A 25765-nucleotide genomic window follows, 5' to 3' on the forward strand; every position below is an offset into this window, starting at 1 on the left:
CATTGTTCAGATGGTCGTTGGTGGTTGGTGGTCAGCGTTTGGAAAGAGTCTGCTATCTCAGGCTCTCTATGTTGAGTATGCTTGTTTGGGTTTTACATCATTGCGTATGATATAACCAGCGCCATACCAGTGACAGTGACATGATTTGATTGGAGGATTCTTATATTTACATAATGGTGTACAGTTTGTGCTTGTTATATTGACCTTAGGATTGCAGTGCTTTATTAATCAAATCTGCTACAGATTATCAATAACTGAAGTTTGTGTCTGTGTTTATGTATGTGTGTGTGCATGTGTGTGTGTGCATGTATTTATATATGTGTGTATGTGTATGTGTGTTTGTGTGTGTGTGTGTGTGTGTGTGTGTGCATGTGTGTGTGTGCGTGCGTGTGTAATTTATGTGTGTGTTTGTTGTGTGTGTGTGTGTGTGTGTGCTGTGTGTGAATGTCATGTTGCTCATTTGCATTATGTGTGGGCATATGTGTTCTGTTTTGTTCATGTGTATTATTTGACCACGTATGGATGTGTTTCCCATGTCTCTGGGTGTTGTCTCCTCCTGCACACACACCCTGTATGTGTTCTGTGTCTCGTGCCTACTGTATGTGGGTGTGTTTTACTGATTTGTGTTTTACTTATTTATGCCCTGTTTATTTTCACTGTCTAATGTTAATGTGTGTGTGTGTGTGTGTGTGTGTGTGTGTGTGTGTGTGTGTGTGTGTGTGTGTGTTCTTTTCTCCACACAGGGGCTAATATGAGGAAGCCTGTTGGTGTGCCCGACCCAGGAAGGCATCAAGCTCCTGCTGACTCTCTCTAAATCCTCCAGCTGTCCCGTCATGCCTTGCTCCCCATAGACCCTCCGGCTCTCATAACCACACGCTACAACGCACACACACTCACTGAAGTCCCCCCCACCCCCACCCCACGCAGCCCTCACAACACACACACACACACACACAGTAGCCATGGGTCTGGACACGGCATCACATGAACCCCTGCTGAGCGCAGGGTGCAAAAGGCAGCGGTACCTACACATGCGCAGGAAGTTGAGACCGCTGCGGATCGCCGGCTTCCTTCTGAGTCTGGCAGCAATAAGCACAGTCCCTTTCGCTCTGGGTGCCTTCCCGTCGGCCTTCGGCACGCACCCTTCGCTGGTCTCCTCTTCCTCCTCTCTGTTAGGCGGGGCGCAGGTCCTCCTCGCGGACTCGCCGCACAGGACTTTGCTGTCCACTGACCACTGGCGCTCGGGCGACAACGCCTCGGCGGAGGACTCGCCGGTGGCCATGCGCTCATCCGCGGCGGACGGCAACGAGTCGCAGGGCGAGTACCCGCAGGACCTGTTCACGCTGGCGGAGCGGCGACAGGGCGCCGTCCTGCTGCACATGTTCGGCATGCTCTACATGTTCATCGCCCTGGCCATCGTCTGCGACGAGTTCTTCGTGCCGGCACTCACCGTCATCACCGAGAAGTTTGGCATCTCCGACGACGTGGCCGGCGCCACCTTCATGGCGGCGGGCGGCTCTGCCCCCGAGCTCTTCACCTCCGTCATCGGCGTGTTCATCTCCCACAGCAACGTGGGCATCGGCACCATCGTGGGATCGGCCGTCTTCAACATTCTCTTTGTCATCGGGATGTGCGCGCTCTTCTCCAGGGAGATCCTCAACCTCACCTGGTGGCCGCTCTTCCGCGACGTCTCCTTCTACATCCTGGACCTTATCATGCTCATCGTCTTCTTCCTGGATAACTACATCACCTACGCGGAGAGCCTCGGGCTGCTGTCGGCCTATGCCTCGTACGTGATCTTCATGAAGTTCAACTCCAACATGGAGTCGTTTGTCAAATCCTGCCTGAACCGGAATCAGGTTGTGGAAGTGGAGGCCCCACCAAAGGTCAGTCCTGCTTATGTCATTTTTGAAACTCCTTTTCTTCCCCTATGATTAATATCAGCTCTGCCCGGTCCCCAAGAGGGTCGTCTGTCCCGTCTGAGGAGGGTGCAGTTATTTGTGTCTCAGGAACACAGGCGTCTTGACGCTGAGTAGGCCTGGGAATGTTGCCAGGCAACAGGTAGACATTTTCTCTCCTGCGATAGCCCTTTTCCTCAACATCGTAACTCTCTCTCTTTTTATCTCCACTCTTGGTCTTTTTCTTGTTTCTCTCTTGTCTATGTATCACTCTCTCTATATTTTCACTCTCTCTCTCTCTCTCTCTCTAGCTATTTCTCTTTCTCTCTCGCATCTTTCCTTTCTCTCTCTCTCTCTCTCTCTGTCTCTCTTCCCTGCTTCTCTGTTGGTCTCACTTCTGTGGTTATTGATTTGAAGAGGCCAGGTGGGCTGTTTTTCCTTCTCCCAAAATGAATTCTGTCATCTCTTCTCCTGTCACACAATTTTTTTCTACCAAAGTAGAAATAGTCATTCACTTGCAGTAAATGTTGCGTAATTGACTTGTCACTGACTTTCAGTGTTGTATAAAGTACTAGAAAGCAATACTTGAGTAAAAGTACAAGTATCGTACTAGAAAAAGACTTTGGTAGAAGTGAAAGTTGCCTTTTAGAATATTACTTAAGTAAAAGTCTTAAAGTATTTGATATATACTGTACTTAAGTATCAAAAGTAATTTTCTGATATTTAATGTACTTAAGTATTTGAAGTAAAAGTAAAAAGTAAAAAGCAAGCGGTTTTATTTTGAACTTTTATTGTAAACTTTATTTTGGCTTTCTTATAGTACAGCATAAAGCATATTCAGGGTTCCCATATCTTCTTAATATCACTCATCAAATCAAATCACATTCTTTTCTAGGACTTTTTAGGCACAATTCTCTGAAATGAAAAATAAATAACTTATTTCTTTCACAAAAAGCTTACTCCCCAGGTCACCATCACTCACACACACACACACACACACACACACACACAGACAACCTATGTCCAGCAGCTGAAACTGAAAAGGTGTCTGTTCATCTTCAAAAGAAGCTGGTTTTCAAAGTTGCCAGAATTCAGTGCCCGGGAGTTTCAGGCCCAAGACCGACCATGTGGTGGGAAATTGGATAAATTTAGCAACATTTCAGCTCTTACTATCCTGTAGTTTTTATTAGTACCTTGGTTCAACAAATGTGTAAAGGTTATATAATAATTCACTTTAACTGAGAAGTTAACAAAAAATATTCCACTATTCCACAAGTTACCAAAACAGAAAGAAAGAAAGCCTTTGAAATGTAGCCTATCCCATGCTTCCACAAAGAGGCATATTGAACTAATGTTTAGGCTACATGTTTTTTGCATGGGTAGGCTATATTGTTGTTTGGTGATTTAGCCTACTCCTTTACTACACCCTCTTCTGAGCAAACAAGGCATATAGGTTTATCATTAGTCATGGCCTCCTCATCACTAATTTCGGGCTCATCATTTTCAGTGGTCGACTGGTTGATCTGCTGCTCAGTCTCTCCTGGCCTCTTTCTACCCTCCATCCTTCCTGGCTTTGTGTCTACTGTAGGGCCGGCTTGGCTATCCATTATCTGAGAAAACTGTTTGGAAAAGACGGGCTATATGGACTCAACCAACTCTTTTTGGGAGGGGAGAACTCCCTCACGTAGGCTACAACCCATGCAGGGGCATTGCATTGGTGTCATGCACAGAATGCGGAGCGTGTCCTACTTTAAGAAAAGATAGACTAGCGTGACAAATGTCAATATTTGTTTCCTCGACTGGGCCAATAGTGAAGCGGCCACCGGGAATTCTCCCGATTACCCACCCCGGACCTGATTCAGTCTTACTCTTCTTGGACTGAAGACAACTCCAGCGATGCTATGGATAAATAGCCTTTCACAGGCAGCTAGGGCAGGTAGCCGTTGTACAGAAAAATTTCTTGCAAATACGACCACGGGTATATATATATAAATTTTTTTTTTTGTGCTTATATAGCGCCAAAACATTACACATGTATCATATGTGTATGACGTTATATTCACCACTACCCTGTTCACCGAGTTCACCACTATCGTTGGGGTGGTCGTCTATGATAATGGGAGGTCCTCCAGTAGGTGCTCGTGCTTCCATGGCGGTTTCAGTTGTCGTCCTCCTCCTTTAGCAACAAACAAAGCTGAAATAGAGCACGCGCAGCATGCGGGGCGTCGCGTAATGCAATCTAGGAGCAGTGATTCGCCAAACCTCCCTTATTGCAGTCGCACACATTTCTTCTAATTTGATGTTTTAGTAACGAAAGTACTTAAGATGCTTAGTGGAAATATAACGGAGTAAAAGTATACATTTTATCTAGGAAATGTAGTGGAGTAAAAGTGGAAGTTGGCATAAATTTAAATAGCGAAGTAAAGTACAGATACGTGAAATTTCTACTGAAGTACAGTAACGAAGTATTTATTTACATTACATTACAACACTGCTGACTTTTCACTTATAGAATCGCTTATTTTAAAGTAATTCAAATATTTATTATCATATATGTTGTTGGCTACAGCAGAGGTTGTCGAATCAGATAGCAAGCACACATTGGCCCAATGTTAGTATTGATTGTCAGTGTCGGTGGTGGAATTTCAACGGCGAAACAATGTCACACCAACGTTAGCCCCTCAAGCAATTGTATATCGAATGTTGGTTTATAGTCATGTTCGGCGACAAAGCCAACGTGTCACTTAAAGAAAAAAAAAATACAATTATTACACAAGGTATATGCAACAGTGTTTCAAAAAACATTAAAGCAATGTCTGAATGAATAGTTGGTAAAAGTGGTATACTTTGTATTGCCTCTTATAACAAGAGGATTAACAACGTCGAAACACTGTCACGCCAATGGCAGTCCACCACCAACTGGCTGTTTGCACCTGCAGTGATTGTCAATAACACAACTTTTATTAAGTGATACCTTACACCTGCATTTGTTTGTAAGACTAGGATAGGCTACTTTTTTATTTTGACTGTTTCCCCTTATAATTGTATTCTTAGAGGATTTAAAATGTTGAAACACTGTCATGCCAACGTCAGTCCACCGACTGGGTTTTTTTTCCAGCTTATTATTACTTCTGACCAACATTTCATTTTGGAACATCTAACAAGAATGAAAGCACACTACAAAAATATGAACTATAGGGTCACCATGACCGTTATGTGCGCGGAACAAAGGGCTATAAATAGCAGTCATTCAACCTTAGTTGTGTGAGGTAGGTGTTCCTCTCAGCGAGAATGGATATTGATGCTCATCGTGATTCAGCTCGCATCATCATGTTACAATGGACTTTGCATTCCAAAATGTATAAAGCAATGTCGATATGCGTCGTTGGTTTGATGTAGATCTAAGCTATACAGTAGGTTGTAACATTGCCATGTTTCAATGATAAGGATAATCTGCAAGTGGTAACAGTCCGCCATGCGTCCGATATGTAGGCTGATGTTTTGGGGATTGTTAAATGATTTTCTATTGAAATGTCAACGTCGCAACAACGTTACCCCACCAGCTAAAATGACGTTGGTCCAACGTCAGTAAACAACATCCTGTTGTTGGCCCAACGCGTGCTTGCTATCTGGGGAGTGCCAAATTGAGGTGTGCCGTGAGATTTTGAGGAACCCAGTGTGCTTTTACAGTATACAGGTTCAAATAATAGGCTAGAGGGTATTTTTTAAATGCATCAATGACAACCTCAGAATCAATAGTGTTAGGTAATCATAACATGTCCGTTATAAAGTAGCCAGTAGCGGCTCTGTCAACATCATGTGAGCATATACAGTATGCCGATTGCTGTGGTCTCAGCACATGAAAGCTCTGTATAGAAAAATATGGCCATAAGAATGGACAGACACCCCTGCTATAGCCTATAATAATGTGTGTGACACTTCATAATCAGTGACAGTCGGTGTGCCTTGGCATTTTGGTATGACCTTTGGTGTGCCTTAGCCCCTAAAAGGTGAAGAACCTCTGGACTACAGTATGACACTGATACAATCAGTAGGATAATATTTCAGCAATATTTCCTTCAAAATCCATCCCACCTTGTGTGAAGCATGGTGTGCTTCAAAAAGCAGATATTGAGTAAGTTGGTGGCATAACAAAAAAAAAGATTAAAACAGAAGCAGAAAAAAATCCAACTTCTTGTTCAGCCTCCCATCCCAGGTGTTTCGGAGGCGTTGTTAGGTGAATTGGGGATTGCGGGTACTTCTAAATTGAGGCCGTGTCTCTGCACCTTCGGAAATGCAGAAGAAGTTAATTGGATTATGAATTAAGCGTAGGCTATCATTTGGTAGCTTAAGTGGAATCGAGACGGGGAGACCTGCTAAGCCGGGGTAGAATTCATTTGGATTTAGTCACCACCAACGCCTCATTGTATCCATCCGCGTATGCTTTTAACTTGACGGCTTACAGTACAGGCTTCCATTCAGCTGGATAGAGCACAAGAGCGTGGGTTATCATTGGCTCATTTGTACAGTTTGGAGGGTTATCATTGGCTCATTTGTACAGTTTGGAGGGTTATCATTGGCTCATTTGTACAGTTTGGAGTTTGGAGCAGCATTGCTAGGCTAGCATGAGCCAAAGGTGGTGACTGATGGTTGTTACGTATTTCCCTTCCTCCAATAGGGAGAAAGAACACACTGGACCTTTTATCTGCATACGAGTAAACCAAAAACAAACCAGCTAAGAGATAGGTACTGCACAGAAATGCCTAAGCCAAAACAACTTTCAAATGCCGGGTGAAAATCTGCATCGATAGTAATGATTTCAGCAGTCTGTGTTGCCAGTATGGGTGGGATTGGCTCTGTATTGTTGTGTCACGCAAGCCTATGTAGCCTTTACAGGGATTTAATAGAATTGAACATCCAATGGCAGTGTCACTCTAGGTTAAGCTGAACAAACTGTGGCCTACTTTTACTTACAAAATCCCTGGAAATATAGGCATTCCACACTCCCGCAATAATCACAGCACACATTTAGAAATATTGAAAGAATCCATGATTATTATGTGTTGTGTCATTATTGTTTTCAGACTTCAAAGTTATCAAAGCTGTTATTAAAATAATGCAGAGCAAGTAAATTAAAATTCATTTAGCGCCTTTGGATGTTCATATTCTTTGTTAAAGTAGCTGTCTGTCACACTGGGGGAAAGACTATGTCAAGTCTGCAGGTATTCTCATTTGTCATTAGGGTTCTCTGAATTTGTATCACCATTCCTGGGATGATCAACCCCTTTGGAACATTCATGATATCTTTCCAGGGATAGTGTCCAGTCGCCGGATTATCCGGACAGATTTAGGTTACTTTGCAACATGACCTGCAAATGAGTTTGAGAGATATGATCTTCTGAAAAGCCACACTGTAAAGCTTTGACCAAATCAGGATTTAGTCAAATTACATAAAGAAAATTTAATTGAAAGGCAGATACAACCACACTCTCACTATCTGTGAGGAGTCTTAAATGAAACACAAATGAAAGAGAGAGAGAGAGAAATAGAAAGAGAGAAAGAGATGTTTTTTTTGTTGTGCCTGACCTTGAGCTGAAATGCACTCTGCATCTATAGAGTCGTGGGGGAGATGGGGGGGGGGGCTCAGAGAGAGGAGAGAGAAAGAGAGAGAAGAGATACAAAAAGAGCAAGAGGTCTGGTGAGCTCACACCTTGCTTTCTGTGACTTTTCCTCAAGCGAACACTAACTCACTTCTCTTGTTTTTGCTCTCTCTCTCTCTCTCCCTCCACCCCCCCCTAGTGACTAATTCCCTTCCGTTCCTGATATGTTTAGAATGTATTTCTGTTTGCCAGTGTGGCATTTGGATTTTGATCACAATAGCGCAGGATTTGATGTCTTGCTCAAACGCCTCGCCATTGAGTCTTCAGGCTACACTCTGGGCCACATGCCGGCAATCACAAAGAAACGTCACAGCCATAAGCAGCCCTCACTTCAGTACTTATGAATAATACAGGGCTAAGATGGAGGAAGATGTTGCTGTTAGTTATATGAATATGGACACTGTGGAATTGTAGTGTGTGGAGAAAAGAAAGGTATTGGTCATGAGGGTTTCAAGGTCTTATTAGGTCTTGCAGTGAAAGGAAGGGATCATTGGAGCATACAGATGTTGAAGTTGCGTATTTTTATTTCATGTTTTATTAGGACTTATTAGGTAGCCTATTCTCAAAAGGAGCACCATTTGTATCCTGTGCATATTCTTTTCAATTTCAAGGTCATTTGGATTATGCTGAAAAGATCACTCACAGTTGCGGGCAACTTTGTTTGACTTCAAGTAATAAAGTAGTAATTTTACTGGCTGTAAGAGATATCTTTCATTTAACACCCTTTTGTGCTATATTATAAATCCAGGAAGTCCAGTGTCCTTAGAACTGTAACTAGATGCGGCAGTAATTCTTATTCCAACGTTCTTTAAATAACTGTATGCTGAAATCATCATCGACATTTCTTCCTACCTACCTCCAACCTTGGTCCTCACTCCTCCTCGTTGCCTGCCTGTCTCTCCCGCGATGAAGTCTGATGCACCTGACCTCGAGTAACCTCTGTCTAGGGCGCGTGGAGTAAGAGGCAAGCAGTGGGCGGCTGTCGGGGCACATGTGTCATGTAGGAGGCTGGCAGGCGGACAGCTGAGCTGACGGCCTCCGCTGCTGTCACAGCTCCATAACAGCAGGCGACGGAGGTGACCGAGGTGGTTGAGACGTGGTGGTTGTGACACAAGAGAGAGAGAGAGAGAGAGGGGAGAGAGAGGGAGGGAGGAGAGAGAGAGAGAGGCAAGAGTGGGCAAGAGGGGTGTTGGAGGGCATTGTGATTAGTGCAACACTGATGAGGACCTTGCACTGAAGGAAGATAATTGAGAATAGGTAGTCGAGCCTGATGCGTCATGCTTCAATACTTGTACAGTGTTGATCTTTGATCTGCTAAAGAAACCCCTCATTGGATCTATCCCTTCAACTAGTGGCTTTTGAATAGTCCAGTAAAAGAATGTGTTCCTTAGTACAATGTAAGATTCTAAAATTCCACATTACTTTTGATGGACCCAGATACTCTTTAGAACGGTCATTCGGAAAACACACCAGAGTGACCATACTGCTGCTGAAGGTTCCGGAATGAGGAGTTGAGTTGTCAGTCGGTATGAAGCTGGAGGGATAGGGCTAGAATGGAGACTCAGCTGCCTCATGCCTCAATATTATCTATCGACTGTGGTTCAGATGTGGCCCAGGTCTGGCCTGGTTCTGCTGTAGAGCCGCTGATGAGGGATGAGAGCGGTCAGGGGCGGTCAGTGGTGCTGAGGGAAGATAAATGATGATGGGAGATCGGACGGAGACAGTCGGACGACGGAGCGGGACGCAGGACCTGCTTCAGCGGCTCCATGCCCAGACGCGACGGGACAGGATGCGGGCGGCCGGGTGTGGCACGGAGCTGGAGTCCGGCCGGCTGCTGGCTCACATCTGGCCTGGATCCGGCTGAGTTGGCGCTACAGAGATGCGGAGGGGAAATGAGGCGTCTCAGTGCTCCTGCAGGAGGATGGATGAGGGGAGGTGGGAGACTCAGCTGTTTCATGTCTCCCTGCTAGCAGAGTGCAGAGTGGGGTGTGGCCTATGCCTGGGCCTCACCTGGCTTGAATCCGGCCTGGGTCTGCTTCAGAATCGCTAAATGAATAAATGCAAATGTACTGTGCTTACTCCGACTCCTCCCTGCTGCCATGTGGTAGCAGCAGGGTGTGTCTGCCCGCCTAGCCCTTGGGTTCAGTGTGCCTGTATTTAAATTGAGCAAAGGAGTTTAATAGTACTTTTTTGCTTGAGCGTCTGAGCTAATGTGCAAATTTGTGAGTTTGCTTTCGCCTCAAGCTACAAGTGAGGCTATGTGGATAGTTGATTTATGTATTGATATATCGTTTTGTGTTAAATAAGACTGCATTGATGGCGTGGATGTACTGGCATTGTGATGTATGTATTGGATGAACTGTAAGTCAGGCAATATTTCCAATCAATCGGTTGCCTACACATGCAAATCAATACCATCCCAGACATGCGCTGGTCCGTCAATATAAACTCAGGCCACGGAAGCTGCCGGTAACTCTCTGGTTGGGTTGGTAAGGTTAGCCAAGATTAGCCCTCCTCTGTTCTCCAGGCTATCCCCTCTCTCTCCTGCAGTGTGTGTGTGTGTGTGTCTGTGTGTGTCAGTGTTGCAGTCTGTGGGCAGCAGCCCTCTGCCGTAGCAAACCCTGCCCAGTCAGAGTCAACCCTGTGAAAGCCTTGAAATCCAATTAGCTGGACTATACATTGACATGGCTTTTTACTGCGGGAAGGAGACAAGAAACCCACCAAAGTCACCTGAACAGCAGCTCTAGTAGCTCAAGCAGCAGCCACTTCAACATTCAATTCAGTCCAGGGACACACAATGGAGAGAGTTTTTTACTCCACACATTTCACCCACAACGAGAGAGTTGTGCATTGGGCTGAATGCGCGTCTCTCACTCTATGTGTGTGTGTGTGTGTGTGTGTGTGTGTGTGTGTGTGTGTGTGTGTGTGTGTGTGTGTGTGTGTGTGTGTGTGAGTGCATCTATGTGTGTGTGTGTGTGTGTGTGTTTCGTTCACGATGTAGCATCGCTGACGGGTGATGACTCAGAAGGTGGGAAGCCCTCCACTCTTGGCTCCGCATCGGCAAGGTGACACCGGTGCAGCACATCCCCCAAATCCCACACCGCCTGCCTGTGGTGCTGCTGGTGGTGGCTAACCTCACCCTGGTGCTGAGCAAGCGTGTGTGGTGTGGTGTGTCCAGAAATCCCCCCCAAATTCCCACACCGCCTGCCTGTGGTGCTGCTGGTGGTGGCTAACCTCACCCTGGTGCTGAGCAAGCGTGTGTGGTGTGGTGTGTCCAGACTGTCTCGTGTAACCTTTACTGACGGCAGATGACTCACCGGACAAGCTGGGGATATGGCAGACTATAGGTCTGGTCCATGAAGCCGATGTTGTTGATTGAGCAGGGACATAGCAGTCTGATTGATTTTTTTAGATGAGGAAACATGTGCCAAGGACATCAATGGCATGGCTGAAATAGCACTGTTTTTGTTTGGGAGAAGTCAAAATAGCCCTTGTCGTTTAAATAGGGAGATTTGTTGGAGCAAAGTATTTTATCTGATACATTATTTCAGCGCTCCAACTGCAAAAAGAGCCTCAAGGTTGGACTATGAACCGATGAGAAGCATCTCATGCCTTTGTAGTGGTCATGGCATCCTATCTCTTCTGTGTCACACACACACACACACACACACACACACACACACACACACACACACAGGGTGAGCTAATAAGTGATTCATTAGAAGCCCTGTACACCACCGGAGCAGGCCCTGGTAGTTTCCACATGTGCCACAGTGTGTGTGTGTGAGTGTGTGTGTGTGTGTGTGTGTGCCCCCAGAGTGTAGCACTGTAGCTTCCCCATGAACATGCCCCCAGAGTATAGCACTGTAGCTGCCTCATGAACATGCCCCCAAAGTGTAGCACTGTAGCTGCCAGGCAGGTAACCGTTGGCCACAGCAACCCGATTGTTGTTAGGTTTTCGTTTTTTTTTTTTTTTCCACAACGACAGTAGGCCTACTCGGTGACCTCGAGAAACAGAGATCCATGTGAAAAATCCAAAAATCCATTTTTTCCATTTATTTTAGTATGATGGTATGATATAAGTTATTTCAAATACAACCTGTTATGAACACCATAGCAGCCGTGTTGAGTGTCCGTTGGTTATCAAGTCAGTGGACTCTCAATAAAAGACAAGGCCTAAAATGTGTGAGGCTAGAAAATGTGTTTTTATTAAAAATGGAAAATGTGTTTTTAGCTTAAAATGGACCCTCCCCAATCTTAAACCAATTACTTTGCCCCAAGCAGATCGCTAAAGCCTAACACTAGACCTACTGGCTAAGTTGACAGTTAATTGGCTTAGACTATAGGTTTAGACGTGTAAATAAATTAGGGATGGTTAACCAGATACATACTGTAAGCTAATTACAGTTGATTGTATTAACAACAGCAATCTAACTAGCCAAAGGTTTCACTGTAGTTTTGTAAGCATGTTGACATAATTATCATGGAGTACAATCTCTTAGTGGGGGTTCAGATCACTCATGTGAACACAACACTGGTTAGCGCTTCGGACTTGTAACCGGAGGGTTGCCGGTTCGAAACCCCGACCAGTAGGCACGGCTGAAGTGCCCTTGAGCAAGGCACCTAACCCCTCACTGCTCCCCGAGTGCCGCTGTTGTTGCAGGCAGCTCACTGCGCCGGGATTAGTGTGTGTGTGCTGTGTGTGTTTCACTAATTCACGGATTGGGATAAATGCAGAGACCAAATTTCCCTCACGGGATCAAAAAAAGTATATATACATTATACTTGACATGACTTGAGGGTCTCTCTCTCAGTCTCTCTCTTTTTGTGTGTGTGTGCAAGCCCATTATTGTACGCTGTTGATCTCTGAGCAGTGGTGGGTGTGATATTGAGTGGGACAGCAAGAAAGACAAAGTGTCAAAACAGCCGCTTGTTTAATGAAGGCTTTTGGGTATTGCTAATTGCTAAATGATTGGGACTGAAATAGAGTTGACCCCCGGTCTGGCTAATTCTCTTGTTTAGCCTTCTCATGTGCCATAGTCCTAAAGCAGACAGATAGAGAGCCAGCCACAACGAGAACACTCTCCCAATCATGTAAACCAACAAAAAACACAACTTGTGCTATTAGAATGAATGAATAATTCAGGGCTCTCGTTGTAAGTTAAGACGCTTATATAGGCCTATATGTATTTGGGTCTGGTTTTATTAGCATTTCATTCATCTCTGAGCTTGGAACTTGTAGCGGTCGCGACACTAATTAAACCAACAGAGAACGGCCGAGTCACACCATGCAGTGTCCAAGCTCCAACATGGACAGGCTCTTTGGTGTGTGTGTGTGTGTGTGTGTGTGTGTTATTTTATTTGAAGAAACATCTTTTCTCAGTTTCCTTAGAATACCATTTTGACTGAGGAATAAGCTCACTGAAGTATACTGTTAGTAGGTTACATGTAAAGTATGGAATTGTATTTTCGTTTGGTACATTTTATTAAAATAGTAATTAGATATAGAAATGTAGTAACATATAATTAGGAATATTTTACATAAACATTGCATGGACTCACTTAGACTCAAAGTTTGAATTGCAAATTGGACATGATGACCAAAATCCCATTTTGTTTTGTCTACTCAAAATGCATTACTACTACAGCCATTGTGCTTGAAAATACCTTTTTAAATTATATATAATACATTTTTAATAACTTGCCATACTTTTAACCCATTGACAAGGGAGAGATTTTTGCAAGTCACTCTAGAATCTAGAATCCCATACTTGTGATCATAGCCTAGCAACACAACAGGTCCATTAGTGGTTATAACTGTTCAGGTAATCAATGTAATGTTTGTAATGGATACAGTTTTCAATGAAACATTCCATACTAGACCACCACCATCCCTGTTGTCCTGGGGGATTGTTGACCAACCCATGACCAAGTCTGACCTCTCCTATGTAGAACTGCATAGAGGGCAGCGAGGGTCCGTCGGTCACCACAGCTCTAAAGGACGGCATGTTCCCATTGATCCTGGAGGAGGATTGCATTGATAAGCAGTATGCTCTCATCCCATGAGCCTCACTGCCCCGGTTTAACCATATGTGTGACCTTCATGCGTGTGAGCCCACGTCCGGAGGGTCATTCCGGCTCTGTCTGTCTGCGGTCGGTCCGCACACGTGGTCTGACTGGCCGTAGAGATTAGCCCTAGCTCTAGCCCGGGGCTACAGTCATGGAGAGACGTTCTGAGAGTTTTTCATTTGCTGTTGTCCTTCTCCCAAGCACATATTTCTGTGTTCAGTTTTGTGGATATTTGTGTGTTCAGGTTTGTGGATATTTGTGTGTTCAAGTTTGTGGATATTTGTGTGTTCAGTTTTGTGGATATTTGTGTGTTTAGTTTTGTGGATATTTGTGTGTTCAAGTTTGTGGATATTTGTGTGTTCATTTTGGTGGATATGTGTGTGTTTAGTGTTGTGGATATTTGTGTGTTCAGGTTTGTGGTTATTTGTGTGTTTTGTAGTCATGTTTTAACTGCCAGTCCTTGACTGGACCACAAAAATGCAGTGGGTGAAGTGATGTCATTGGACACTACTACAGTAGTGATGGGGAGATTTGCTTTAGTCTTCAAAAGAAAACCAACCAATTTGCAATGCAACATTCCTTTAAATAACATGCATTTATGTACACTGAAAAGCAAACTGTTATATATATATACTACCGGTCAAAGGTTTGGGGTCACTTAGACATTTCCATTCCACTCCATTATAGACAGAAAACCAGCTGAGATCAGTTGCATTGTTTTAGTAATCAGGGCAGCAGTTTTCAGATGTGAATTATGTGCTTACATAATTGCAAAAGGGTTCTCAAATGTTTTCTCAGTTAGCCTTGATATGTTAGTATTCAGATTAGTAAACAGAATGTGTCTTTGGAACATTGGGTGAATGGTTGCTGATAATGGGCAATGTAGATATTGCATTAAAGATCAGCCATTTCTTTCTACAATTTTGCAATGATGTAAGCACATACTGTAATGTAGTCTGAAAACTTCTGCCCTGATGAAAATATGTGCAGTGGTCTCTTCATTTTTCCCCAAAGCTATACACTTACACAACCAAAAACAATCAGACAGGCAATTTGACTCAAAAACTACAGTATAAAGGTAGAAAAAAAAACACTTTGCAGCCAGAGAATTTTCCAGGCGTTCTCATCTCACTCTAGTGGGTATCAGGCTGCATTAAGGATATAAGACGTGACACAGTAACTGCGGGGGAATTAGGGCCTTTTAACTGTATGTCCTGAGCTGAGCTGGGTCGGACGGCCAGTGATGAGACCACATGGCGCAGGGCGCATCATGCCTCGACGCAGCACGGCACGCCGCTTATCTGGCCATCTTCCGGCCTCTCGGGCTCTCTTTGTGTGTGCTTGGACAGACTGAGTCAGGTTTTCTGAAAATACAGCCACGCGAGGATTAGATTATCTGGCACTTTCTATGTGTCCCCATAAAGCCAGTCCCCCATCCACAACCAACCACCAACCCCTCCTACTCTCTCTATGTGTGTTAATGTGTGTGTGTGTGTGTGTGTGTGTGGTGGAGAGAGAGAGAGAGAGAGAGAGAGAGGATGGAGAATGACCTTTTTGTCCTCTGTGAAAAACCCATTGACTACACCGCCACACCTCCTGTTGTCACCGTGATGTTAATACAGTGTAATAGAAGCCTGCGTCATTACTGCATCATTCAGATGACTGAGAAGAAAATGAAACAGAAATATAGCATGTGATGATGAAGAGTCTGTCAGTTGATGTCATCACCAGACGATGGACTAGAAAACAGAAAGCACACAATAGAATGCATGGAATGCAAATGTGTTTAATCCGGAAGCATATTAAGTAGGATTCAGGGCCTAGTCCTCAGGGCCTAGTCCTCCCTCTTCCTCCGGGGGTGGCTTGGGAGGGGGGGGAGGGTGGGTGCAGTAGAGGGGCAGATGTTGCGGCAGAAATGGGAGGTGAGATCCTGGATGCATTAGCAGGCTATAAATAGCTGAAGCAGGGACCCACACTCGCTCTCTCTCTCTGTCTCTCCCTCTCTCTCTCGCTCTCCCCTCCCTCTCTCTCTCTCTCTCTCTCGCTCTCTCTCTCTGTCTCTCCCTCTCTCTTTATTCCCTCTCTCTCTCTCTCTTTCTCTGTTTTGAAAACAATACTTTTTCTTGCATTTTCAAAGAGCTTTAAGAACTCGTCTATGTCCATGTGAAAATGCGAAAACTGAAAATGCTGCTGCTAGCAAGCTTGTTTTAAATGACATTTCTTGCATAAGCTGTACGATTATTACAGAAGCAATGGCACTACTAGATGAGATACATTTATAAATGGTTTATTTTTTTTGGGTGTGTGTGTGAGGGAGAGAGAGAGAGAGAGAGAGAGAGAGAGAAAAGTACTACTAGTAGTAGTAGTAGTGTCCAGGCAATAGTAGTCGACGGGGCTGAAAGCACCGGTGATGTGTTTGAAGCACCAGAGACTGACCTTTGCTTCGTCATCCTATTTGCGTCCAGCACAGCCAAGCTTTGAGGAGTGAACTCATTCCTGTGAACAACACCTGCTACCTCTGCTGTAGAACGTCCATCTTTTCTGGGCAGTACAGAGACTTGTGGCTCTTCATAAGGACAGTTGGAAGCAGTTGAAAGCAGTCTTCAAAATAATAACACAGGATATGGTATTGTTTTTATACAATGTAATATGCATGAAGCTAACAGCACCAAGGTCATAGGCTGAGGATCACACACACACACACACACACACACACACACACAGTTACAGTTCAGCATTGGATAAAACCTGTCTGGTGAAATTACATGTTCATTTGAAAGTACAATCTACCAAAAAGTAGATTGTGAAAAATGTGTGATGTATATTAATGTGAACACCATGGATGTGAGCAGTGTGGCCTGGCCTGTTAGGTGGGCTGCTGTTCCAAAGGGCAGACTCTGGGGGCGCTGTGGTGCTACTGGCTACAGTGCCTGTACCACATGCGGGTCCACGTTGCCATGGGGACTTGAGTTCAAGTCTGTCCCGGGTCATTTCCTGATCCCATCTATCTCCTCCCACTCGTTTCTGTCAGTCTCTTCACTGTCCTGTCAATAAAGGCAAAAAAGGCAAAAAAATATACTTAAAACATAGAACATAAAACTTAAAACACTTACAACAAGTCTTACTGATCCTAGCACTCACCAGCCGTTTTAAACTGACAAGTAACTGTTAAAAAACAGACGACTTATACTTAGTTAAGTTTTTTTTTTTTTTTTTTTTAAACTGTCCTAAAATGAGAATTGTTCTAAAAACGTGCTGTTTACCCCTTTGGTTGCCAGCCAAAAATGTAATGTAATGTAATGTAATAGAAAGGACACACTCTCTGAAACATACAGTTAAGAGCAAAATGATTCATACCCCTGGCAAATATTGATTTAATCTATCAATATGTTTGTTTTGACTGAAAATGGCACTGCTAAATGTCAAAAGGTTGCAAGACAATGTGGTAGAAACATGGAATCAGAAAAAGAAGTGTTTTTATCTTTTTTTAAATGTTTGTGAAAAATGGTGTGTCCAAAATTATTCATACCCTTTTTAAATAATCAATGGAAACATCTTTATTTGCCATCACAGCTCTCAAAATGGTTCTTAAAATACCTACCAAGCCTCTCCATGTCTCCACAATGATTCTAGACCGCATCTTTTTAGCAGCAATCCAGGTTTTTAGGCAGGAACAATTATTTGCCATCACTCTGGCCTTGTGCTCACTTTTTTTGACTGATTGAGGACTCTGGCTGGGCCATTCTAAAATGTTGATATTGATCTCTGTTAACCATTTCCTGCCTTGTTGGGCTGTATGTTTTGGATCATCAATTTAATTCAATTGACATGTACGTCGCTTTGGATAAAATTGTCTGCTAAATGAATGAATGTGAATGTAATCTTTATGACTCATTTAAAAATGTGTTGCAAGGCATAGAAAGTCCTCACTTTAGAAGAGCTCACAAAATATCATTGACTAATCACTTGTAACTCCTGAGTTAATCATGAATTAGTATTAGGAAGTGGTTTATAAAACATGTATCCACATCCTAACTAATCATAAGTATTAGTAAGTATAAGTATAAGTATATATACTTTTTTGATCCCATGAGGGAAATTTGGTCTCTGCATTTAACCCAATCGGTGAATTAGTGAAACACAAACAGCACACAGTGAACACACAGTGAGGTGAAGCACACACTAATCCCGGCGCAGTGAGCTGCCTGCATCAACAGCGGTGCTCGGGGAGCAGTGAGGGGTTAGGTGCCTTGCTCAAGGGCACTTCAGCCGCGGCCCACTGGTCAGAACAGGCAACCCTCCGGTTACAAGTCCAGAGTGCTAACCAGTGGGCCATCATTGGTGCATATGTACTGTATGTAACAACTGTTAAATAATGGAAATAATACGTCATCAACAAATTATTACTGTATCATTTATTAAAGCATAACTCTCGCCAAAATGCATCCTAGGGTGTTTTTGTGAATGTACAGTACCCGAGTCAAACTTTCGTTTAAAAGCATAATTACGTCCGAAGCGCCACTTTTAAGCTGGTCCGCGTTGTTGTTTTCGGGTGAAATGGCCATTTGAATGGAAATCTTAGGGGCACTACTATTTTGATACATGATCGCGTCAAAATCGCTATTTTTAAAACACTAAGAAGGCTCGACACAACATGAAACTTTGATCAAAGTATCATCAGTGTCTCTACACATGAACTCGAGCATTGAGAACATGGTTCGTGTACACATAGTTTACTAAAAAGAAAGGTTTTGGACAACTCACTCCTTGACTGGCAAGATGGTGGCGAGCAGAAAAACCAAGTGAGTTGTTACATACATTCTGGAGGAAAAGATCAGGCAGTGTGCAGAGAGACCTGCCCCAATAGTTGGCATTAGACCATTAAACCACACAATGATCCAAAGCATACAGCCCAGCAAGGCAAGAAATAGAACAAGAGAACAATATCAACATTTTAGAGTGGCCAAGGCAAACTCCAGATCTCAATCTGTCAAAAAAGTGAGCACAAGGCCAGAGTGATGGCAAATAATCGTTCCTGCCTCAAAACACGGATTGCTGCTAAAAAGGTGCGGTCTAGAATCATTGTGGAGACATTAAAAGGCTTGGTAGGTATTATAGGAAACATTTTGAGAGCTGTGAATGCAAATAAAGATGTTTCCACTGATTATTTGAAATGAGTATAAACAATTTGGACATGCCATTTTTCATAAAATTTTCTCAAAAAAAAGATGAAAACAGTGTCATTTTCCGTCAGAACAAACATAGTGGTCAAGAGAAAATCAACATTAAATCAATATTTGCCAGGGGAAATGAATAATTTTGTTCTTAACTGTAGCTAAACTAATGTGGCCTCTAGGATTTTACGGCAACTATCCCTGTCATATAACAGATGTGTGGGGTGCGCTAATGCACGCCTCATCAAGACAAATCATTAGCATTAATATGTTTCCTCTGCACGCTTTTATTCAGCGCCATAAACAACAGGCTAAATCGTACGGCAGGCTAAATCGTTTGCTAACCCGGTTGATAATTCATCTCTTCTGAAACTGAATGAGGACATTTGTAGGCTGATAAAATGCTGATCTCTCTCAGGGATGTTTGCTCTGTATTTGAGCCCCATGTCGGCCATATTAAATGGCAGATTGCAGCATGTTTGGTGGCATGTAAAGTCGTCACTTTGGGAGTCCTAAGTTGATTTAAACTGAGCAGGCATGATCCAAAATACACGAGTAAGAAGGCCTCACTCTCTCTCTCTCTCTCTCTCTCTCTCTCTCTCTCTCTGTCTCTTCATCAATGTCTTAATATCTCCTATTCTAGAAAAGCACCAAACTTGTGTAGCAAGTTAATCAGCATCGCTGATTAATAATATTATTCTCATGTTCTATTAGTCACATATTTTATTCTGAAATAGCGATGCTGACAGCCTCTATGGACACAAGCATAAATGACACTGACCAAACAAATCACAAGCAGCCACCTACACACATTGTCTCACAAAAAGAGCACACACATCTATGACACACACACACACACACACACACTCACTCAGACACATACAGACAAAAACATACACTCACACTCCTGATCCTGATATGGCCCTGATGTTGCCTACTGGTTAGCGCTTCGGACTTGTAACCGGAGGGTTGCGGGTCGAACCCTGACCAGTAGGCACGGCTGAAGTGCCCTTGAGCAAGGCACCAAACCCCTCACTGCTCCCCAAGTGCTGCCGTTGTTGCAGGCAGCTCACTGCGTCGGGATTAGTGTGTGCTTCACCTCACTGTGTGTTCACTGTGTGCTGAGTGTGTTTCACTAATTCACGGATTGGGATAAATGCAGAGACCAAATTTCCCTCACGGGATCAAAAGAGTATATATACTTAATACATACAATGTGGTCCTGATATGGCCCTGATACGGCCCTGACCTGGTTCTAATCTGGCGCAGTTCATACTGGTCAGGGTAGCTGCACTCTGCCCCGATTGTGAGGAGCTGAAGTGGGTCAGTCAGTAAAGACTGCTCTTTTTACTGCCCTGGTCATAGTTGTGCCATGTGTGTGACAGCTGATGCAATATTACTTCTTGGTGTAAGTGGTCTCACTGAACGTTTTTTTCTAGTGTGTGAGTTTTGGTGTGTGAGGTTAAGATTATTTTCATTCTGTACAATACAGAACTGGTGCTAGTAAGCCTGGTAATAAGCCGTTAAGACGGCTCTTTGAAAAGAGAGTTTGAATCGTACTCAGATGTACCTGATATATAGACCATATATATATATATATATATATATGGACCAGACAGATATAGCTGAACTGCATGTGCCGTTAAGTAGCCTATTTCTCTTCATGGCTGAATTTTGTGTGTGTGTGTGTGTGTGTCTGTGTGTGTCTATGTTTGTTTGTTTGTTTGTGTGTGTGTGAGAGAGAGACTGTGTCTGTGTGTGGTTGTGGTTGTACAAGTAGGCACAAGTAGGTACTCTCTGATTTACCCGGCCACTCTCAGGATTATCTTCAATGGGAAACCTCTTCTGTTCAAAACACCAGCAGAAGCGAATTGTTTTCTACAGGGCGATGTAAACGCTGACTGACTTTACTTTACTGACTTTACTTTATTTGAGTTAGCCTATATGTTCGAGGCAATAGCTTGCTGCAAAATGCTGGAATTTATAATTGCTTACAGATCTCTTTTTTTCCCTTTTGAAGGGTTTGGATTGATTTTAATTGAATAGATGAGAAACGACATGGCTTTAACTCTCCCCTTGCTTTAAGCAAATTGTGTTCTATAAGCCCTTGCTGATAAAAAGTTGAAGCATATCTCCATGGTGCAATTTATTTATTTATTTCTATACTGTTACTAGAAGGGCTCTTTTTTGCATTGTTCATATTGGGAGTTTAAGAAGTAAATGATGTAAATACAACATTCAGTATATATTGGCACATAGTCTGTTTCCCTTTTTTAGGTCCTATTTTCAATGTCCTGGCCCAGCCAGTCTGTGCTTGTTTGTGTGTGCCTAGAGAAACGAGTGTGGATGTGTGTGTGTGTCTGTGTTTGTTGCTCTTCCATCCCATCTCATGTCCCTCTCTCTTATCCACTTCTGAATGACCATGGGTAAAGGCTTATTTGTTATTCACTTAAACATTAGGAGTCTACCTCATAAAATTGATCTTCTTAGAGCGTGGCTCTCTTATAACAAACCTGCCGTTATTACTCTATCTGTAACTTGGTTAAATAGTAATGTATGTAATGCTGAAATAAGTCTTGATGGCTATAATTTATAAAGAGCAGATAGAGGCAGTCGTGATGGAGGAGTTGCTACTTATGTATCCTCAAGTCTATCTTCTGAGCTTATTATTTCAAGAGAAAGCCCCATACATTTTGAATGCATTTTTGTTAGAATATGTTTTCATCAAAACAAACGGTTGATTATAGGAAACATTTATAGACCCCCTAACTCTCCATCCGAATCAACAAATAATAGTACTATTAATTCCTTAAATTGTTCTGACGAAATTATAGTATTGGGAGATTACAACCGAAATTGGCTTGATAGGTCCTCTTTGAAAGAGAGGAATCGGTTTGAAAGCCTAAATCTTACATTACATTTTACTAGAAAAATAAATACAAAAAATTAACAGAACATTACATAAAATTACGAACATTACATAAATACAAACAAAAACATCAAGGTAAGACAATTCAAAAATATGAATAATGATGCATTTATTCAAGATTTGTTATGTATTAATTGGAACAGGTTGAAATTAATTCCTTATGTTGATGATGCCTGGAATTTCTTTTATACTGAGGTACTAAAGGTTATAGATAATAATGCACCATGGGCATCAGTCAAAGTGAAGGGTAGGCATTTACCATGGATTGCTGGTGACTTAATACATCTCTTTAAGCAAAGGGACAAAACCTGGAAAAGATACCACTTAACAAAAGGTCTGGCAGATTGGATTGAATATAAGCGATTAAGAAATAAGTGTACTGTTAAAACAAGAAAGGCCAAATCTGACTATTATAAAAATTCACTGTCAAATGATTTTACAAATTCAAAACATTTTTGGAAAAAACTTAATTGCTTGCTGAATAAACCTAATAAGAATTCCCTTACAAAACTAAGAATAAATAATAATATTATAAATGATCCCACCTCTGTAGCTGACGCCTTTAATCAGCATTTTTCTTCAGTTTGTAAATTATGCCCACCTGATTTCTGTTACTCCAACCCCGTAAATAGTAATGTAGCAAAACAAGTTCTTTCTCATTTGCCACAATACTTCCCATTGAGGTACAGCAGGCAATCTCCGAAATTAAATCTGGAAGTGGTGCTGGTATAGATGGTCTGGAGATGAAGTTTATCAAGATTGCTTCTCATGTTCTAGCATATCCATTATGTGATCTATTTAATTTATCCATATCTACTTGCAAAGTTCCAGTCATGTGGAAGTGTGCTAGAGTAACACCTTTGTACAAGAGTGGTGATCCACTTGATCCTAACAATTACAGACCAATCTCAATTATTAGGTATCAGAGTGTTGTTAGATGATATCCCTTATGAGCAAACAAGTACACAATAATGTGCTGCTGTCATATACTGCTCTTTCTCTCTTGAAATGCCCGCCTTCCATGTTAGCTTTTCTGCTTCTTCCTTCCTGAGGATGGTTTGTAGTGCTAGGTTATCAATTTATCAATATCATAGAGATATTGCTTATAACACAGTGTTGAAGGCAACTGGATGTGAATATCTTTTTTTCTAATTTTCCCTTCCTGCCCAAAACATCCGGGGCGTATGAAACCTGCTGGTGGGCCTGATTTGACACCCGGACCTTATGTTTGACACCCCTGGTTTAAGGTAAAAGAACTGCATTGTGCAGAGTGAGTGAGTGAGTGAGTGAGTGAGTGTGTGTGTGTGTGTGTGTGTGTGTGTCAGAGTGAGTTTGAAGATGTTAGTTTAAGGCAAAAGAACGGCATTGTGTTGCTTTAAGGTGCTCCTGCTCACCTCTCGATGTCGGTCGCGGTCCTTGGACTTCTCCCGGACCCAGTCGATGGTGTTGAAGTCCTCGTAGGTGCCCACCCCTGGCACCGCCTCGTCCAACAAGTCCATCAGCTTGGCATGGCCATTTGTGACCCCGCTGCTACTGCACACTAGGAGTGACAAAAAGCATGAGGAACCATGAGAAACCACGACTTCCCACAAACTCACTATTGTCATCGTAATCATGAGGAATATTTTCCCTCACAAGCTATGAATTACCATTGTGCATATTCTGAAACAGGCCATAGAGTTTGTGTGCCAGGAAGCTGTTTATTGTTTTTATTTTATTGTTTACTGATTTTTGCATTGAGCTCTTTAACATGCGAGGAACACGAACACGTACAGTATTCGGACCAGACAGAGCTGCTCACATGAGTCACACAGAGCTCAGATTAAGACAATAAACTACAGAACATCTGCAGGGAAGATGGCCTTTCACAGTCTCACATACATGCGGAAACACAAACACACACACACACGTACACACACACACACACACACACACACACACACTCACAAAGAACATAAAAGAGGAACAGAATGCAAGAGGGAGTGGAAAAAAGGAAGAAAGAAATGTTCCCCCACACCCCTGAGGAGACCCATGCAGCAGATTGCAAAACCCTGTGTCCTAGCACCAACACCACACACAGTTATCCACCAGCACCACACACACACAGTGTTATCCACCAGCACCAACACACACACACACAGTGTTATCCACCAGCACCAACACGCACACACACGCACATCCACGAGCACCAACACAGACACACACACACACAGACAGACAGTTATCCAACTGCCTGCCTGGTCGGGCCTGGGAGATAAGAACTAGGGCAAAAAAGACTAGTCTGACCTAGGTACTGACAAGGTAAACACATGCAGACCACACACACACACAAGGACCAAACAGTTCTCCAATGTGATAAGGGGATACCAGAGAACCTAAATTGCCGAGGTTACAATGACATGGCTTTGAATGTGTTCTTCATAAGCAGTGCAGGAGAAAGAAAGAAAGAAAGAAAGAAAGAAAGAAAGAAAGTATTAAAGTAGTAAAAAAGAAAGTAGTAAAAGTATTTGAACAAATTATATTAAAGAGACTGTTTAAATATATTAATGAGTTTTCAATTATTTCTCCAAACCAATCAGGTTTTAGGCCCAATTATTCCACCTCTACTGCTCTCACTAAATGTGTTAATGATGTTACATCGTCTTTGGACAATAATATGTCCACTGGAGCAATATTTATAGATCTTACCAAAGCGTTTGATCTGGTTGATCACTATATTCTCCTTGATAAATGACATAACATTGGTCTTTCTTAACAGTCCCTTTCATGGTTTAATTCATATCTTCACTACAGACGTCAGTGTGTACTTTTCAATGGTGCTCTCTCCCAGCTCACGATAATGGAAAAGGGTGTTCCACAAGGCTCTGGTTTAGGCCCTCTTTTGTTTTCTATTTTCATTAATGACCTCCCACAAATGTGTTTGGACAGTCAAACTCTCCTGTATGCTGATGATACAGTTATTTATTCTTCAAAACATGAAATTAATTTGATTCAATCCTCACTGCAATTTGATTTTAATACTATTCAAAATTGGTTCTCAGATAATGGACTCATACTGAATAAAAGAAAATCATACAGCATGTTATTTACCACTAGGTCTGCCCTACATATCCAAGGTAATAGTATTAACAGTTAAATTCTCAGATGGTAAATTTATGGAGAATGTTGAGGAATTTAAATATTTGGGCCTCTGGCTCGACTCCAGTCTTTCCTTCAGGCCTCATATTGACTCTATAGTGAAAAAAGTAAACTATAACTTAAGATCGTTATACCGTTCAATTAATTGCTTCACACAACAGATTAGATTAAGAATTGTAACTCAGCTTTTATTTCCTATTATTGATTGTGCTGACATTGTTTATATGAGTACAACAGAATCACACCTTAAATCCCTAAATGTTGTCTATAACAGTCTCTGCCGATTTGTGTTGAGATGTCCGCTCTTAACCCATCATTGCCATATGTATCAGCAATTGAACCTCTTATCCCCAAAGGCCAGACAACAGCTACACTGGTTTCAGTTTGTTTATAAATGTATCTTTTTTAATTATCCTTTTTATTTGAAGCAACACTTAGTCATATATAGGTCAACTTATGGCCTTAGACACCTTGATCATCTCTTTTTTTCTGTCCCAAATATTTCTAAAGAAATCGGAAGATGTGCTTTCAAATTCAACGCCCCCTCTGACTGGAACAGCTTGCCTTGTTCCTTAAGGTCTATCTCTTCCTTTCCACTTTTTAAGGCATCCCTCTTATCTTACTTGCAATCCGGTGACCAATGTAAATGTTTCCCCGGTGTATGACTTGCACTTTTTTTCATTAATGCACCTTCTCTCTCATTAATGCCCTTATTAGGAGATTAGGTATGTACGTATGTGTGCACTAGTGTATATGCGCCTTTATGTGTACATGTGTATGTGTACAGTATGTCTGTATGTATGTATATGTGTATGGATATGTATGTACGTGTGTATGTATGTATGTATGTATGTATGTATATGTATGTATGTATGTATGTACAATATGTATGGATGC

The 25765-nt window shown here is 42.5% G+C and overlaps 2 protein-coding genes across 5 annotated transcripts in view; both read left to right on the top strand.

Moving 5' to 3' along the window:
• Positions 1-25765, top strand: part of LOC125289319 (macrophage mannose receptor 1-like) — a 578909-nt gene that overhangs the window by 220827 nt on the left and 332317 nt on the right. The window lies entirely within an intron of this gene.
• Positions 1-25765, top strand: part of LOC125289845 (sodium/potassium/calcium exchanger 2-like) — a 75119-nt gene that overhangs the window by 1906 nt on the left and 47448 nt on the right. For all 4 annotated transcript variants that reach the window (XM_048236925.1, XM_048236926.1, XM_048236927.1 and 1 more), the window contains exon 2: positions 744-1886. In XM_048236925.1, coding sequence (XP_048092882.1) covers positions 963-1886 — 924 coding nt within the window. In that variant the 5' untranslated portion in view covers positions 744-962. The remainder of the gene's footprint in view (positions 1-743; positions 1887-25765) is intronic.

Source organism: Alosa alosa, chromosome 24, assembly GCF_017589495.1.
Source record: "Alosa alosa isolate M-15738 ecotype Scorff River chromosome 24, AALO_Geno_1.1, whole genome shotgun sequence".
NCBI lineage: Eukaryota > Metazoa > Chordata > Actinopteri > Clupeiformes > Clupeidae > Alosa > Alosa alosa.